Source organism: Strix uralensis, chromosome 21 (genome assembly GCF_047716275.1).
Source record: "Strix uralensis isolate ZFMK-TIS-50842 chromosome 21, bStrUra1, whole genome shotgun sequence".
NCBI lineage: Eukaryota > Metazoa > Chordata > Aves > Strigiformes > Strigidae > Strix > Strix uralensis.
The window spans coordinates 11,975,902-11,992,700 of NC_133992.1; the positions used below are offsets into that span (position 1 = coordinate 11,975,902).

Below are 16,799 nucleotides of genomic sequence, written 5' to 3' on the forward strand. Positions count from 1 at the left end.
ACTAACGACAAAGATATTTCTGTTGTGAACTATTCCTACCAGGCATCATAGCTGTGACAGAAATGGTGTAAGATAATGGACAATAAAAGTCACTTGAAAATAATACTCTCCTAGGATTGGGCTGCTTTCCCCACAGCACGTACCCTGAAGCACAGCGATAATGTAATCATAAGCCAAGATCATCATTTAAATATATAGGTAATCTCATATAGTATCCTGACAGATTTATTTTATGAGCAAGCAAGAGAAAGAATATTATTGGGCAGTAGAGAGGAAGAAAGTGTTACTGATGTGGTTGTGTTTATTTTTTAAAATAGTTCATGTTGCTCCAGTCTTTGGGGAGTCTGCAGCGAGCAGCATGCTGATGGCTCCGGGGAGGTGGGAGAGCCGGGGCTCCCCCCGGCCGCTGTGGACAGCGACAGCTGATCTTGGAGCCTGGTTTCTGTGCGCTGGCGGGTTTTATTCACCATTAATCTCAGTTCTTTGTATATGTTAAAAGATGGAAATTTGTGCAGTAGTTTAAGGAATGTACTTGACTGTGTTTAAACAACTTGTGGATTTCTGGAACTATGTAAGACTTGCCTTTTTGATTTGTTTTACACAAGGTACCCAACCAGAGCTGCTTGCCTCCCCCTCCCAAGTCCCCGTGTAGCAAGAGGATATGAGAGGGATATAGTAACTGAGTGGAAAAGCATTTATATATCTCTCACATGATATTTGAGGGCATTAGAGCAGGTCAGAGGTACAAAAAGCCCTGTAACATTTCCAGGGAGGGCACAGCTGCCCCCTCTTCACAGCCAGGAACGCTGAGACTCCTCGAGATGGAGTCGTATTGCTTTTACAGTAGGAAGCGGTGCAAAGGTGGAAAACCTTGTAGTTTATTCTGCAGAATATTTTTTGTGGCAGTACTAGGGAAAGCTGGAATTGCTGTGGCTAGCTCTGCATTTACAGAGCTGTTCACTGTCAGGTCTCCAATACGTATTACAGAAGGAGCTGCTCTGTGCAGTGCCTCCCCTCGCTGCGTCCCTGATGGCCACGGATCGGTTTAGCTGGGGCTGGAGTGTCTGGGTTTGCGGGCAGCAGCAGAGCCGGACCCTGGGCACGTGGAAGCAACTGCTGTGTCTTGCAGGAAGGTGAAGAGTGTTGATACAGAAAACAGTTGTAACACTGAGCACTCAGGCTGCTGCTCTGCTGTCTACTTCCGAGGCACACGGCCCTATTGCGTCGGTTATACATCTGGGAGGAAATAATTTGGCCTGTAGTTGAGTTTGAGGCATCCAGAGACACATGGTGATACCCGATTAGACTGGTCACAGCTGTTTCGCCAAGCCGGTTTAGAGAGGAGCTGCACCCGGGGCAGTAGGGTGTGAGGCTGAACGCCAAGATGCTGATGAGGTTCTGCTCCTTAATGAGCATCTCGTAACTAATGATCTTGGCCTTTGCTACCAAGTGCCCTGGGCTGTTCTGCCCTGAGAATCCCACCTGTCAGGTACCTGCAAGGTACCACAGGGTTCGATGGGGTTTTGTCTTTTGTTTTGCTTTCTCCTGATTCAAGTGTCAGATGGACAGGATGGGTATAACGACAGTTTGGTATCCAAAGAGGCATTGCAACCTGGGACGTGGTCCGGAAGCTGACTGCACGAGAGGGGTTTTATTTTCCCTTGCTTTGTAAAAACTCCAGGTTATCTGTGAACACTGCTACTGTATGCAGCAATAGCTGTACTGCAGAAGGGTGACAGTAACTAGCAGGGTGCTTGAAGACTACGATGCCAGTCGCTTACATTACTGCGTGGATGGGGTCTTTTCTTTTTTAGGTGTGTTGGCATAGTTGGACATACATTTTGTGTTTCTCCTTTTTGCATTTTTCTCCTGTAGAGTGGATGGCACATGGTGACAGACAAACTCAAGTTGCAGTTTGAGAGAATAAGCTGCTCATCCCCTGTGGGCTTTCGTTGTATTCCCTGCTATGTTGTTACATTTATTCTGAATTCTTAGAGTGTAACTGAATTGCCTGCAAGACTATGGAGATATGAACTGGAAGAAAATGAGGTGAAAGTTTTTGGTACCTTGGGTATTTTCAGTGCATTGTTTTCAAAATTTCTCAGCTTATACTGTAAGATCTGTTGGGAGAAGTGAAGCAGGTCTACGCTGAGTTCAGTTATGTTTTCTCAAATATTTATTTATTTTAAGTTGGCCTCTCATTTAATTGGAAATCTTTCACTTCCTTCCATTGTTTTTGGGAACTGTTTCCCCGAGGGGCTCAGGTACAGGCAAGCAATCCTGCACCATTCAGTTATATGGGAGCTGCCATTTTTGTGTGGGGGTCTATGCTGTCATGATGTCTTTCTTGTATTAAAAAGTTAAAAACTTCACCAAGACAACATATGTCTGTATTTATACTATGCACCTAAGTACTGATATTTTAACAGTTGGAAATACAGTGCATTCTCATGAGAGTTCCTGCTGGTTTTGGTATGATAAATGTACTTTTGTGGTTGGTGCAGAGGGAAGTGAGCCTGTGTCCGTTGTTGTAAAATGGAGATGGCACATATGCAAGGTAATTGATTTTGATAATATTGAATGATCATAAACTCTGGTATTTGAAAGTAGCCTGAACTGCTGCTGCTTTTACTGTTGTAAAAGTTACTACGTTGGTTGACAGCCAAGCAAAGTACTTTGGAATTTGCCTGGCTGGTTAAAATTAACCCCAAATACTAAAACAACTGTGATACATCCATAACACGACTTAACTGCAATATCGTGGAATTAATGTTGCATCAACAGAGCTTTGGTGAAATCTTCCTCCCTGCGCTTCATTAACCAGTAGGCACAAACACTGTTATCTGCTCCACTTACCCTTTCCTCTCTCCAGGACTGGAACCCAGTTGCTATCATTGTTTTATTTTTTGGTGTATAGTTCCCAAAGCAGATAATTGCTTTTCTGTAGGTAGAGGTAAATGCTTCAGTTTGGATTAAAACAGGGTGGAAATCTGTCTTCAAAAGCTGGAAAATACTGCAAGAGATTTTATGAACTGTATACAGTCCTTCCTTTTGTGTATGTGGGTTTTTTAGGCATATGTGTTATTGGGGACTTATGTGTATGAGGTACTGGAGTATTTGTAGTAATTCTAGAAAGCTGTTAGATTGTTCCTGTAATGCCTTTTACAGATGATGATCCTGTTCTTTTATCCACTTTCTGGAAAGATATGTGATGCTTCATGCAATTTAAGAATGTTTTAATTTACTGTCATGGTCAAGACCCAGTCTGAAAATGTTTGGCACTGCAAAGCTTCGTAGGAAATTTGGACGCAGGAATAAAAAAGCCTGTCACTTGAGAAGTAAAAGTGCAGAACTAGAACAATGTAAAGTAAAAATGTGCTGGTGTTAAGAGAGCTTATTCCAAGACCTCTTGTCTTATTTCCTACTATTGTCTTTGGCTGTTTAAACAGATTTTAAAAATCCTCAATTATTTGTCTGCAACTGCTCCCCCCATCCGCCCCATTTGATAGTAAGGAAATGAGACCAAATCTGGAGTGTTATTGTCACTGCTTGGTTTTGTCTTGAGTAGCTTTTTTTTATTTCCCTATTTGATTTCTTTGATGTTGTATTGTGTCTGATACTGTTGCTGCTGAGAAGTGACGTGTAAAGTAAATTTGTTGATCTTGGTCCAGTTGTTAGAGTTACATCCTAAAATACACCAGGGCAGTAGATTTATTTTCTCCCACTTGTCATGCGGGTCAAAGATTGAATCAGATGGGGAGACATAACTTTGGTTTAGATATGGTGACCACTGGTTCTAGGTGTTGGTGAATTAAGTGTTGAATTTAAGATTGCTACTTAAAGTTTAAAGGAAAATTAATTGCCTGTTAATATTGTCGTCAGTTAATGAGGCATTACATGCTTTAACTAAGCTGAAATGTTATGTAGTTCAGTCTTTTTACTGCGGTGTGGTTAACATTCACATGGTGCTGTATTTAGAAACAGCTTCTCTTAGCATGAGATACTTCCATCCTAACCCGTATAGCCTGAGATTGGAGATTGTAACTCATTCAAGTAACATTGAGAAGATCATTCCTTTTCAATAGAATGAAGATACGGCTTTTGCTCTGCTCGTTCAAATGCTTATTTTAATTACAAGGAAGGGTTTCATGGTAGCTATTGGATTCTATGAGATAACTAACTTAATGCACAGATTGTGTAGCCTGGATGGAGCGATGGAGTATGGGATGGCTGAACAAGTTTAAACATTTCTTATGTGTTTGTGGTTTTCTTCAGTAGTCTAAAATAATTCCTATCTAACTTGTTGCCACTAATATCCAACCTAACTTCAGGATTAGTAAAATGTAGCTCAAAATGTGGTCACTTCCTCAGGATGGTGCAGGTATCTGGAATGGGGTGAAGGTCACTGGTTTTAAGCAGCTGTATCAGACACTTGTCACGTTCCTTGCTCAACATTTTCATGTTTAAAAATATGACTGTACTATTGGTTCTGTAGTTAGACTTTTAAAAAGAGAGAATCTCAAAAACCCCACAGAATTTTGCAGAATTACAATTCTGTGCATTTTGTGTACCTTTTTTGACATAATAAAGTGCCTTTGTGTTGTTGGCTGCTATTTGAAGACTCTCCATGAAGCCCTTTCCTGGGGATCCCCCTTCCAGCCTACCTATAGCGTGTGCTTGCCCACAGCCCAGAATAGCTGAGCCGACAGCGTCCAGCAGGACACGCTGTCCCGTAGGTGTCATGTGAGCTGTGCCCTATCTCTTTTCAAAGCTGATATTTTGTTCTTACTTCTTCCTTTGCTTCCAGCTGTAGTGCTTTAAACAAACAGTGACCAAACCCAAATACTCTGTCTAATGCATTCCCATAGATGCTCCTGGCAGCCAGGCTGGTCTGAGCTGTTAATTGCCTTCCCCTTGTCTAATCCCTCACAATAAGTGAGTGTACCTTGAGTTTCCTTGTGGCAACTGGAAAGTTGTGGTTCTCTTAGGAGTGTCCTAGATTTGTGACTCAGGTTCTTGTATTCAGAAATAACTCCCTTTTCTCTTTTTGAGCTTTAGTCCTTTCCAAAGGCAGGACACAGTAGATAGGATGTTTGATCAGTGTTAGACTACAGACGTTTCACGTGACGCTGCCTGGACATGCCTTTTATCTCGAGGCTCTAAATGTGAAATTTCTGAATCCTGTAGAGATAAGTGTCCAGAAGCGAGGCTGTCAGTAGCCTGCAGTCCTTAGCAGCGTTTTCTCTGTGCTTGTGGACTTAGAAGAGAAGGAACATGAGTGCATTTGCCCTTCCAGTAAACAGCCTTTCTTCAAATCTTGAATAATAAAATAATTAAGATAGTTCTGGCAGTGTAATGTAAGGTAGAAATTTCATAGGACAGTTTAATGTTGATATTGAGACATATTTTTATTTTTTATGTATTCAGCTCGTTACTAATAAACCTGTAGATGCCTGATACTGAAGGAATCTTAAAATCAAACTTCATGGTAATAGTGATTATCCTTCTCCTGCTGGAGTTTCATAGTACTGACTTTGAAAAACTGTTTTTATTGAGAGCAACCCGTGTTTTAGCCTGTTTATATGCAGCAGGTACTCCAGCTCTCATGGCTCTTTTCTGGTGAGTGTTTGTTAGAGTGAAAGTTCATTTGCTTAAGAAACAAGAAGAGCCTTTTCTCTGCTTTCTTCCCCGATACTATGTTACAGGAAAGATCTGCCAGAGCTAAAGGCTTGTTTTACTGGCAACTGTTAAAAGAACCAAGTGCAACTTGCTACAGAAATTCTTCTCCATCATATTTTCTCCCCCACTCCCCCAAATATTTTAAATACCTTTGTATTTTAAATTAAGAGTTAGTCATTGCCCAAGTGCCAAGCATGCACTATTAATACACTAATGAGGTCAGGTTGTGCTCTTTCACTGAGTGAATACTTGCCAAAACTCTTGAAACAAGTTTCTGCAAATGCTTGTGTTGGCTACTAAATCTTCCCTTGTCACCATTAGGCTTCTAGTCGCTGCTAAGGACAGCAACAGTGCGACTCTAAATGATGTGTTATCTAGAGTGTGTGTGGATAATGAATAACTGGCTATGAATAACATTATTAAATAAGTCAAAAAACCTGCATAGAGTCCTTTGTGGGGAAAGGACATTAGTGTATTTCTTGTGCGTGTTCTGTATATGCTGTGAATGTATTTTGAGGACTGGCTTTGCTCAGGGCCAGAGCCTGACCCCAGAACTGGCATGGAGCAAGGAGCACTGTGATCCGCTCTCAGAGCGTCCCCTGAACAGCCGATAAAATCACCAGGATTTGTCCCAGAGTCAAGCTCAGACTAACCCTTTAAGTATGGTTTTTGTTTCCTAGAAGGGCTAGTAAATATGCCTATGTTCAGTCTGCTACGCTTCTGCAAACAGAAGATGTATCTGGAAGGCTTTCAGCCAAAAGCCCGGAACTGCCCCGTTACTGTTTACTACAGTGTTCCTGGACTCTGTGCACAGCTCTGTGTCGGAGGAGGGTTAGCTGATCTGGGATCACAGTGGTGTTCCAGCACTGCGAATGTCTTAGCTGCCTGATGGGCAGCTCTTCACAACTTCTGCACTTCAGGGTATGGCTTTTGAAGGTGAGCAGGTGATCATTTCAGATTACTGTGTGTTGCTGGCCTAGAAACTGCAGCATCCGAGCCCACCCTCTGCAGGGAGGGACCTTGTGAGAGGGAAGGCGTGGAAACCGCTTAGGTCTCAGTGGGTTGGTGGGCAGGGGGGGCTCGGCCTGACGCTGAGGCCTGGTGGCTGTGCACACACACTCGGAGGAACGCGGTATTTCCCCACAGTGGCGATGAGCAGCTGAGAGCTGTCATACCTGTACTGCCGGGTGTTGGGCTTGGGTGGCATTTCCAAATGTCCAGCAACCTATTTAGATACAAGTCTGGTACATCTAGTTCAGGAAATAAGTTTATTTGCCTCATTCAACCATTGTGGGAATTTAACTTTTCGATTTTTTGCCTTTTTTTTTTTTTTTTTAAAAATTCTAAAAAATCGAAACCAGCTACCACACTTCTAATTCTTTCAAACTGGTTTGTGTTATGGTTGATTATAATCTCTTTTTTGAGCACTCTCACCCAAGTAGTTGTGTCTCTTCTTCCTTCCGGTTACCCACAAGCTTTTGCTTGGTTTTATAATACTACTCAAAATAAAACTAATCTCATCACACTGTGAAATAATTTGATCCATGGTAGACCCAAGATGTGATGTGTAGAAGTTTTGTGTTTCAAGTGCTGGATTTCACAGCTCTTCACCAGCTGTGCTACCAGCATAGATGAAGGTTAAATTTTGGTTTGTGTTGTGACTTAGAACTTCACAAACAAGATCTTTGCACTTAAAAGGAGGGGAGACTGAGTTGGTCTCTATAGGGTAAAGGGTAATTTTAGAATGAAAGTGAAGGGTCATTGCAAACAGAGATGGTGAATTTATTTTTGCCTCCTTACAATAAGCTCCGTATCTGATAACTTGCTAGATTCTCCTCTCCAACACCACATCCTTTTAATTTCAGTAATTTTTGTAGGATATTCTGCTGGACAACTGTGCTTTAGTAATTGCTGCAGGTAAAACTGGAACAAATTCAATCATGGAACTTTCCCTTGTTTGTTCCTAGAATAATACTTTGGATCTAATATGGTTTCTATCTGCTGCTTCCTGTGGCTTACCAACCTGCACAAAAGCTTAATTCGGGGGTTGGGAAGAAAGAATGTGGGTAAAAGTTACACTTTTAGGTGGTCTCTGGCCAAAGAAAGCTGCAACTGTCTGGTGGGACTTTTTGTCAGTTTTGTTTTACAAATGGAAAGGTGCTAACCTTCCCTGAACTGTCCGCTGGGTGTGAGACACCACTGGGGATCATCGGGGCTCAGTAGTTGTAGGGAAAGTAACGCCAGCTGCTCTTAGAATTCACAAAAGCAAGTAAACCCATGTTCTGCTACTTGCTGCTTATGAAATGACACCAGTAATATTTGTGATACTGGTATTTTTGTTTTGTAATCTCGGGAGAGCTTTGACCTGTTGCTGCACCCTTTCAGCTTGCAGGTGTCAGCGGGTGCGTTCGGTCTGTCGGTGACCAGCTGAGCTCCTGTGGGGCTGGTGGTACATAAGGGGTTTCTTTCTGTGCGAGCTGTTTGCGTGAGCGCGAGGGGAGAAAGGGGAGGAATCGTTTCTTGCTGTCCTGATGTACAACCACGTGCAGGCACACCCCTAGAAAGAGTTTCTTGCTTTCAGCGCTGGACAGACAGTGATGAGACTTCTCTCTCCCTCTTTCTTCTAACCCCAGCAGACGTGTGAGGCAGAGTTTGGTATGATACCATGGAAGGGCAGCATAACCACCCACATCATCTAGGGGACCAGAACAACCCTCTCTGCAAGCTGCCGGGGCAGGAATACCAGCATGATCCTCAGGTAAGGGCATGTGTCTCTTTTCATCTTTCTCCTTCTGTGTTTTCTTTTATAGAGGTCTATACAGATTTCTTAGCATTTAGCCTCCCCCCCCCTCCTTTTGTTTATAGCAGTTCTAGGGTATATCCAGTTTGGGATTCTGCCAGCCAGCCAGAGTTTCCTGAATCCAATTTTTTGATAATAAGAGAAAAAGGAAGTAGTTTGCATTTTGCTTAAAGCAAGTATTTTTAAATCATCTTATAAAAATATGTACTGTGTTGGCTTTATCTTCTCTTTGATTCTTTGAAGAAAAGGCCAAAGAAAAGTGGTTGATTGTGTGGTAAATGTATTTTATGTCCTTTTATAGTTTAATAATAAATGCTGAAGAGGTAATTACCAAATACAAGAAAAAGTTAATCCTACATGAAACTGTAGGCTCTCTGACTTCATTTCCTGTGAGTCTCTGGAATCTCTCCTGCAATGTATTTTGTCTATACTATTACCAAGTTTTACTTTAGCAGCTTGTATCTCTCTCTCTTCCCAGCCATTCTGCAGAAGTGGGCTAAAAGTAGGGTTAGACCTGCATTCGAAGGAGTGTTGATACCTTCACTGCAATCATGAAACTTGTATTTTGTGAATTCTGGCTGCTTGCCTTTTTTAGACTGACTGTTTATCAGAGCAATTAAGTTTTACCTATATGTATTTTAAGGACTAAACAAACAGCATCATGGAAAAGCTGTCAGAAAGAAGGCTATTGCAACTGTGGTGTAACGTTACCCTGGGGAGGGGGCTGTGGGTGTTAATTTGTCATTCGCCACGTGCAGTCCAGTGGTGACCCAGGTTCCCCCCCAAGCAGTGGTCGTTAGGAAAGCTGTAGCGAAGCGCAGCGTAGGGTTTGCAAAAGCGGTGAGTTCCCTGCGCGCAGAGTACTGTGATGAGAGTATCTTATGCAGCACTGCTGGGAAAGTAACGCTGTATGGAGCAAAGCCCCCCTCTCCTAATGCAGCAATTTGTCATATTAAGTCATTTAATAATAATTGAATCCCCTTGATTAATCTCCTAGAATTAGCCAGTTGCATTTTGAGCAATTAGGGTTAATTACTGCCTCATTTGGCAGGATAGAGCCCCTGTAATTATTTCATGAACAAGATTAGGAAGTGTTCCTGTGCAGCAGATACATTCATGGCATCTTAGAGCACATGTTAGAATTTGTAATGACATAGTTAAGTGTAATTAGTAGCTAATAATCTATGTTCTGCTGTTATGCTGATGCTGAGTGGGCTCATTTTGCTGTATGGTCATTGTTCAGTGAAACCTCCCCTCAACTATGTTAATATCCAAGTTGTGTTAATGGAGGTCTCAGAGTATATTAACTGTTCTGAGAATGGTCTAGTTTGGATTTGGGATTACAGAAAGACTTCCTTTTGGTTTTGCTGTTAAAATAAATTTTTTTAAAAAAAGCTGAATAACAAAAATATAGTCTTCTAGAGAATTGAAAAAATTGTGTCTCCTCAGCAAACTCAGTTTAGAAATTAACAGAAATTGTGCTATTTCAAGGGCAGGCTACCTTACATTGATGGCATGATATGATTGCTTATTACATACTTCTGATTTTTCATTTTGCAGGAACGTAATTATATATAATTTTCAATTTTCTGGCACCTATTACCTGGAAGAATCCAAAATTACATCATTTCTTTCTTCTGAAGATATAAGTAATGCTGGCATGCTATATAATAGCTTGTGGAAGAGAGAGGTTTGGGAAGGAAAAATTGACCAAACGTGTCTTACAAGAAATGTCATGAATGGCAGGGCTGAAAGCTTAAGCAGAAAAAACAGAACCTGAGCTTTTAGAGTCTTGGATGATGAGGGGTTTTTGTATGGAATGGCCCTCTCTTCCTTCCAGCCATTTCATTCAAAACTACTGTGTCACCCCCAAAAAGACCAGAGCAACAGTGTGCTCCTCTAGCAGAAACTTTTCCTATAACGACGCTGCTTCCTAAGGCTTTTTCTTTTTTTTTTTTTTCCTTCATTCTGACAGAGGTGTTATATCTGTTTTATAACTAGTTAGTACAGAGCTATGAGTAATTTAGTAATTTAGACTTTTCTTTCTGTCTCTAACTGCTATAGTTTAGTAATAAGATGACACTTTTGAGTAATGCTTCATATTTTAAAGTTTTCTAGAGTGAGTGAATATATAAATATAAAAAAGGCACCATAAAACTACAATCTTAGCTTCTGGCTCCCTTACCTGCCCAGCATTACACAGATGAAGTTCATCAGCAAGAGGCAGAACATTTTCTGGTAATGTTCCAGAGTGAAAGTGACAATTATTTAAGTCTCTAGATTAGTTAGTGTTTATAGCAGTAAGCAGTAAAAGTTATTCAGGAGTAAATCAATGATATAAAAATATGAAGCTATAATTCCTTACTTAGTTTTTGTACTAAATAAACACAACTCACTTTTAAACAACCCTTTTATATACTCGCACAGTTTAGCAGCAGAGCTGTTCATGGTAGTTTCATTTTGGCCTGAGAATTGAAGGTAGATTTGAACTGGTCATCTAGCAGCAATTTATCGTTTTCTGAAATGCTTAGAATATTTCTATGTTAATGTTAATTTCTTTGTGAGTATCACCTCAGTCTAGTATTTTCAAGCTGGTATTTCTCTTTCCTTGTCATAAGCTAGTACAAATATCTGCTGATAGGGATGTTAAAACTTTGCTGAAGAACTTGACTTGAATTTCAGACTTTAAATTCTAGGTAACAGGTCAGGTTAAGGATATTTTATGGTGGCTGGTTTTGAAGCTGCAGACTGAAAAACCTAATGTATTCTTCAATAATTACTTGACTACCTGTTTGAAGGGTAATCCATATTTTAAAAGTTTCCTCATCTCTTGTGAGCTTAGAAGTTCTTTTTTTTAAGCAATCTGTTCTAATGCGTTCTCATAAATTCACACTGGAATTTCAACCTCAAAGTATGCAAAATTATTTTCAGGTAGGCATTATTGAATGGAGATGGGTGTATAATTTGGGACATCGTAAAGTGGTTTGAAACACTGATGTTGATAGTAAATCATTGCTTATAATGTATATGTGTTCAACTGGAGGGGCTGAAGCTTCCCCATCTACTATCGCAGATGTCTTTTAAAGGTGAAATTAGTTTACGGTAAATGTCATTCAGATGAAGTATGCGCTTTAGAAGCAAGGAAACCATTCCTTTAAAATTAATGATGCATTGCAAATATCAGAAAAAAACTTATATCCAGCATAAAGATAATTAAAATTCAGGTCAGAAGTGTATGACTTAGTCGGGCTAAATTTTTTAATGAGATTTCAGAAAATTAATTGGGCGAGTATGTTTTTACTCTTCTAACGAATATTTCATTTCATGGCTCTACAGGAAAGATGCTTTTATTGGCATCTAAAGATTGTAGTGTCTGACTTTAACTGTTGGTTAACCAGTCTTTTAACAATTTTTAGGTTGATTACAAATAATCTGAATGTCTTGTGACCTTGTAGGCATTTGTGCAGACTGATGACTAGTGCTGGTTTTCTACATGCCAATCAGCCAGCAGTAAAACAACTGACTTTGTTATTAATTAACATTAGCACTCTGGGTTTATATATTGGGCAATTAGCAGTGAACATTCCCCTCTTTTCAGCTCATTCAGGCTTATTTCTTTCTGTGCCTCTGGGAGAAGCAGTCATACAGGCATTGCTCTGCAGCACATCAGTATTTTACTGATACTTTTGTCTTCAGTCTCTCAGTACTCTCCTTTGCCTGAAAAGTCAGGTTAGAGGCTGCAGGAAAGGCTGCTTGGACAGTTTTCTCAGGACTGTTGACGTTTTCCCCAGCTCTTCAGTAATGACAAAGAGCTAAATTTATTGGCCAAACATTCATTGCTCTGGAGATTGAAAGTCTTTCTACAGGACAGTTTTTTTCTTATTCTTTCTGAGCCCAGAATACAAATTCTGAGCCGTACAACTACTCATTTAAAAAAATACAAAAAATGTGTTCAGGTTATGTAGCTGTCCCACCTGCATGTGGTTATAGCAGTGTAGGAAGGATTTGGAGGAAATTGTATCAAGTCTCCAGTTGTAAATTTTGGCATGTTTCTGTTCTTGCATGCTTGGGGAGTCGCTTGTGGTCAGGCGCCTCTGGTAGCACAGTAACACACACCTCCGAAAATGTGGAAGCGTGAGTAGAAACTACATCCTGACGCCAAGGAGCAAGTCCATAGCAAGGAACTTTCCTCTATATTTGCCTGCGTTGCTTTATAATCTGGTATATAAAGACTTCTATTAATCTATAAGTAAGTTCCTTATCGTTGCAGCATATCTGTTCACGTGCGTGCAAGGGAATAGAGCTGAAATTTTCCTTTAATTGGAATTTTTTAGTATTACAAAACCTTACTAATTCTGTTTTGCAGAAAATCTCATAACACCTCAAAATTTGAGGCAAACGTCTCCTTTAAGCATTGTGACGAGGGCTGGCGTTGCATACCTCTACAACTTGCATCAAAGTTTTGCTCTCGCATCAGTGGTTACATCTAAAAGAGAACATCTATGCCAGAAATGTTGTCCAGAATAGCTTGTTCTTGGAATAATCTCTGTATTTCTTCTTAAAAATGAATAGCCTCTTTATTCAAATGAGGAATTAATTGACTTTAATCTCTGGGGTTTTTTTTAATGGAGTAGTAGAAGAATGAGACTTCATTGTGTGCATAAAGAGAACAGTCTTTGTCTCAAAACCAGTTCTTCCCAGACTGTCCCTTCCTACAGCTGCCCTGGGAACAGAAATGTGCAAACAGCACAATTTTCATAGTGCCTTTAGAGGCCCAGTGGTTGGAGGGTTTGGTTGGTTGGTTCCTTTTTCCTCCCCTTTTTGCTTTTTGTTTGTGGGTTTTTTGTTTGTTTGTTTGTTTTTTTGTTTTTTTAATTCAAGCCTCGGTCACTGACCTTGAAACCCGTTCTGCAGAGGCAGTGGCTTGGTTTTACTGTATTCGTGCAGACCTGAACCCTTTCCTGAGCCTGAACTTGTGCTGAAAATGAGAAAATTGATAAACAGGCTTGAAGATGATGGTGGTATCTAATTTTACACACAATTTGTATCTGCATATGAAAAGTGTGAGATTTGCAGAAATAAGGATGAGGGTTTATTTGAATGAATAGGTATTGGTTCTTTGATAGCTTTATGAAAAATTGTAGTGGTTAAACATGGAAGGACTTGAAAAAAACAGAGTTCCCCTTGTCAAAAATCATGAAATAAGTGAAATGTATACAAGGCCAGACTACAGGGATGGTATTGTGAGGAGGTAGATATTTCTTAGGTATTCTAAATGTGTCCTTGTAACAGAATTTAGAAGTTACCTGGTTACATTTCAGTACGGTAAAGCATAAGAGGAAGTTAATGTTAACTGGCCTGCTGTAATCGATAGGGAGCTTTCCAGTATGGTTTGGTCTAACCTGAGCATGTTCTCTGGTTTATACTGTAATCAAACATCTTCTAGCCTGTGTGAAAGCTCCATTATTTTAATTAGGTCTGATAGGTTGTGATAGCAAATGCAAATCTAGGTCATTGCATATGTAAATGTGCAGCTGTAGTCCTGGAGGATGCCAGAACATATCAGCTAAGGTGTCCAGTCATCACCCGGCATTAACTCCAGCATGGCAAGCAGACTTTATGTGCTAACCATGTGAAAGTGGCTGGGACACACACATACACCCTGTCACTTGCCTAACATTTATTTGTATTTTCAAGGTAAGAAGTTGCTAGATATTTCTTGGCACATGCTTAAAATATTAATTTACACTTAAACACTCTTAGTATAAACACAGAGTTTAATGATTTATGAAGGGCAAATGGGTACCATCCTTGATTGCAGCCTGGATTTCTTTCTTAAAAAGAAAATTTTGTGGTAGTTGCTTCATAAAAATCTCGTTAAAACGGCTACCTTTCCAAGTCAGAAAAGCTTTTACTCCAAGTAAGAAAAGCTTTTGCTCAAACTTTCTTACTACTCAAGGAGATTGAAGCTCAGGAGGCATACGTTCTCACAGTTAAGGAAATGCTTTGACTCCTTTCTATGTTTTAATTAGGAAAAAGGATTTTGTAATTCTGTATACTGACACCTTTGTTTTGGCTGGATAAAGAGATTTGACTGGACAGCTCAATTAATTTGCTTAGTAGCTCATATGTAAAAAAGCTGAGAGATGGAGATGGTCCTGGTTAGTTACTGGTCAAGTTGAACAAATACTTGTGTTCAGACGTCCTCCTGGTGATTTCACCACACAAAAAATGCACCTAAACTAATGTTTCATTAGCACTCCCTGGAATGAGAGGAGTATTCCTGTATTACTGTATATTGATGAGTGTTACTGTTTATCAAATCCCCGCAAAGAGAGATTGCAACCAGTTTAAACCGAGAAAGCTGCAGGGGCTGATTACTTTAAATATTTGCTTGTCCAGTTTCATCCTCTGTTGCCTTACTTTGTTGATAATTTAGTAACTTACAGGGGAATGTGTGTAAATAATAAAGCAGTGTTATCTTAAGGTTCTGCTATTTATCTGATGACCCATAGGCTACCTTCTTCCTCATCAGTGAAAGGATGCTCCCATTTTATTGTGTAGCACACACTGCAAAATGTAGAGAAGTGAATCGTGACTCCTCATTGCTTGTAAACGCAGTGTAACTCCAGCACAGCACAAGCACTCAGAGTAACCTTCCTTTGCTTGTGAACACCAACTGCCTGCAGCCCACGGTGGCTGCATGGTAAGGGGGCTTCTTTCAGAGCTTAGGGGGGACTAAAGGGATCTTAAAAGGGAAACGCTCCCTGAACTGTTTAAAGGAAATACTCTATGAAATTGGCTTCCTATTTCTGTTTGACTTGCCTTCATGAATAATTCAAATTTCTAAATTCTAATGCACCCTTCTTATTTGTGTAGGTTATTGTTCATGAATTAAGTCTTTAGCCTAGAGAAATGAAAACCATTTCTCATAGTATGAGAATACTTAAATGCTCGTGGTGATAGATTGAATAACTTACCTGTGGCCTTGGCATTTCAAAAATAATTACTCAAAGTGTTGTTTCAACTGGAAAGGGGTGAGTTTGCTCTTTTAAGGAACTTAAACTGAGAAGGCTGATGATCATGATGGCCTGGAGTTAAATTTCCGGTTACGTGCCTACTTGAATTAGCAGGCATTGGCTGCGCATTATGGTATTGCGTTTTTGTCTTCTCTGGAGTTCATAACCGCCTAAGCTTTTCAGTTTAGCAACAGTCCTCTCTTCTCATAACTGCAGAGCTTTCCCCTCCCTAAGTTCTCAACGGCTGGCACAGGGCAGTGGTGTGGAAGTGCAGAGCAAGCTCCAGCAGCAAACAGCCTTTCACTGCCAGCGAGATGACTGGGAAGATGACGGCGAAAAGACCTGATAGTCTTTTCACTGTCTGGTTTGTGACTTATATCTGCATCTCTGTATCCCCAGCGTTTGTAAAATGTAATCATTTTTCTTGAGTATGCCTGCTGCAGAGTGGCTTTCGTTGTGGGGATTTCTCCCGCATTTCTTGTGATAAAGATGCTGTAAAGGTGGCAGTTTTCCAAACACCTTGTCTTGGTTGATCGATGCAGTTTGTGGGTCAGAAATTACTATTTAGGGGACTTTATTGGTGAGTTTTCTTAAAAACATTGAATTTTACAACTTTGTTTACAAAACCTCTGCCAAATAACTGTAATTGTAGTTCAGAGTTGCACAGCCAGCTCAAAATCTGGGAGCTTTTTCAAATGTCTGATCTGATATTCTATATTGTTTGTTGAATTGTAGTCATTTTTATTTCTGTTGAAAAGAAGTCCAAACTTAGTTGTTAAAATAAATATACACTGTAAGAGATCCTCACACTCTTGTATGTAGTGCTGGTAAAAGATGCTGGACTGAAAGCTTTACCGGCCTTTTAAATCTTACTTCCAGCCCCACCCCTCTGTGTTAGGAAATGACAGTGGCAGCAGTAGTCATCTCCTTAAAACACGCAGCCCTCCTGGCCCGCTCTCCCTGGACACTTGTGCTGGGATTGCCTACTAAAGATTCAGCTGTAAACCATGGCTGCATCCTTGGGAACCCCCCCCAGCTTTTGGTGTGTACTTGTCTTTTTGTGGTTTTCGGTGGGAACTCTGAAATGGCTCAAGATGCTGAAGCTTAAAAACCTATTCTACTTGGTGTGCATGGCAACTTTAAGTAATTAATTTTCATAATTTCTTTTTTAAACTTTGGTTAGCAGTCACGTTAATTACAGAAGAGACCAGAATGGCTCTAGAGAGCAATTCCTAGTCCGTGGAGTACGTAATCCTCGTTATGCTGTGTCTACCTGCCCGGGTGGGTGTTTACCTGGGACT

The 16,799-nt window shown here is 40.4% G+C and overlaps 1 protein-coding gene across 2 annotated transcripts in view; it reads left to right on the forward strand.

The window, feature by feature from the left end:
- The window catches only part of NEK6 (NIMA related kinase 6), a 69,233-nt gene that overhangs the window by 17,225 nt on the left and 35,209 nt on the right, over positions 1-16,799 (forward strand). The window contains exon 2 of one of the 2 annotated variants that reach the window (XM_074891576.1): positions 8,313-8,437. In XM_074891576.1, the coding sequence (XP_074747677.1) occupies positions 8,345-8,437 (93 nt within the window). In that variant the 5' untranslated portion in view covers positions 8,313-8,344. The remainder of the gene's footprint in view (positions 1-8,312; positions 8,438-16,799) is intronic. The other variant, XM_074891575.1, reaches the window with a different exon arrangement.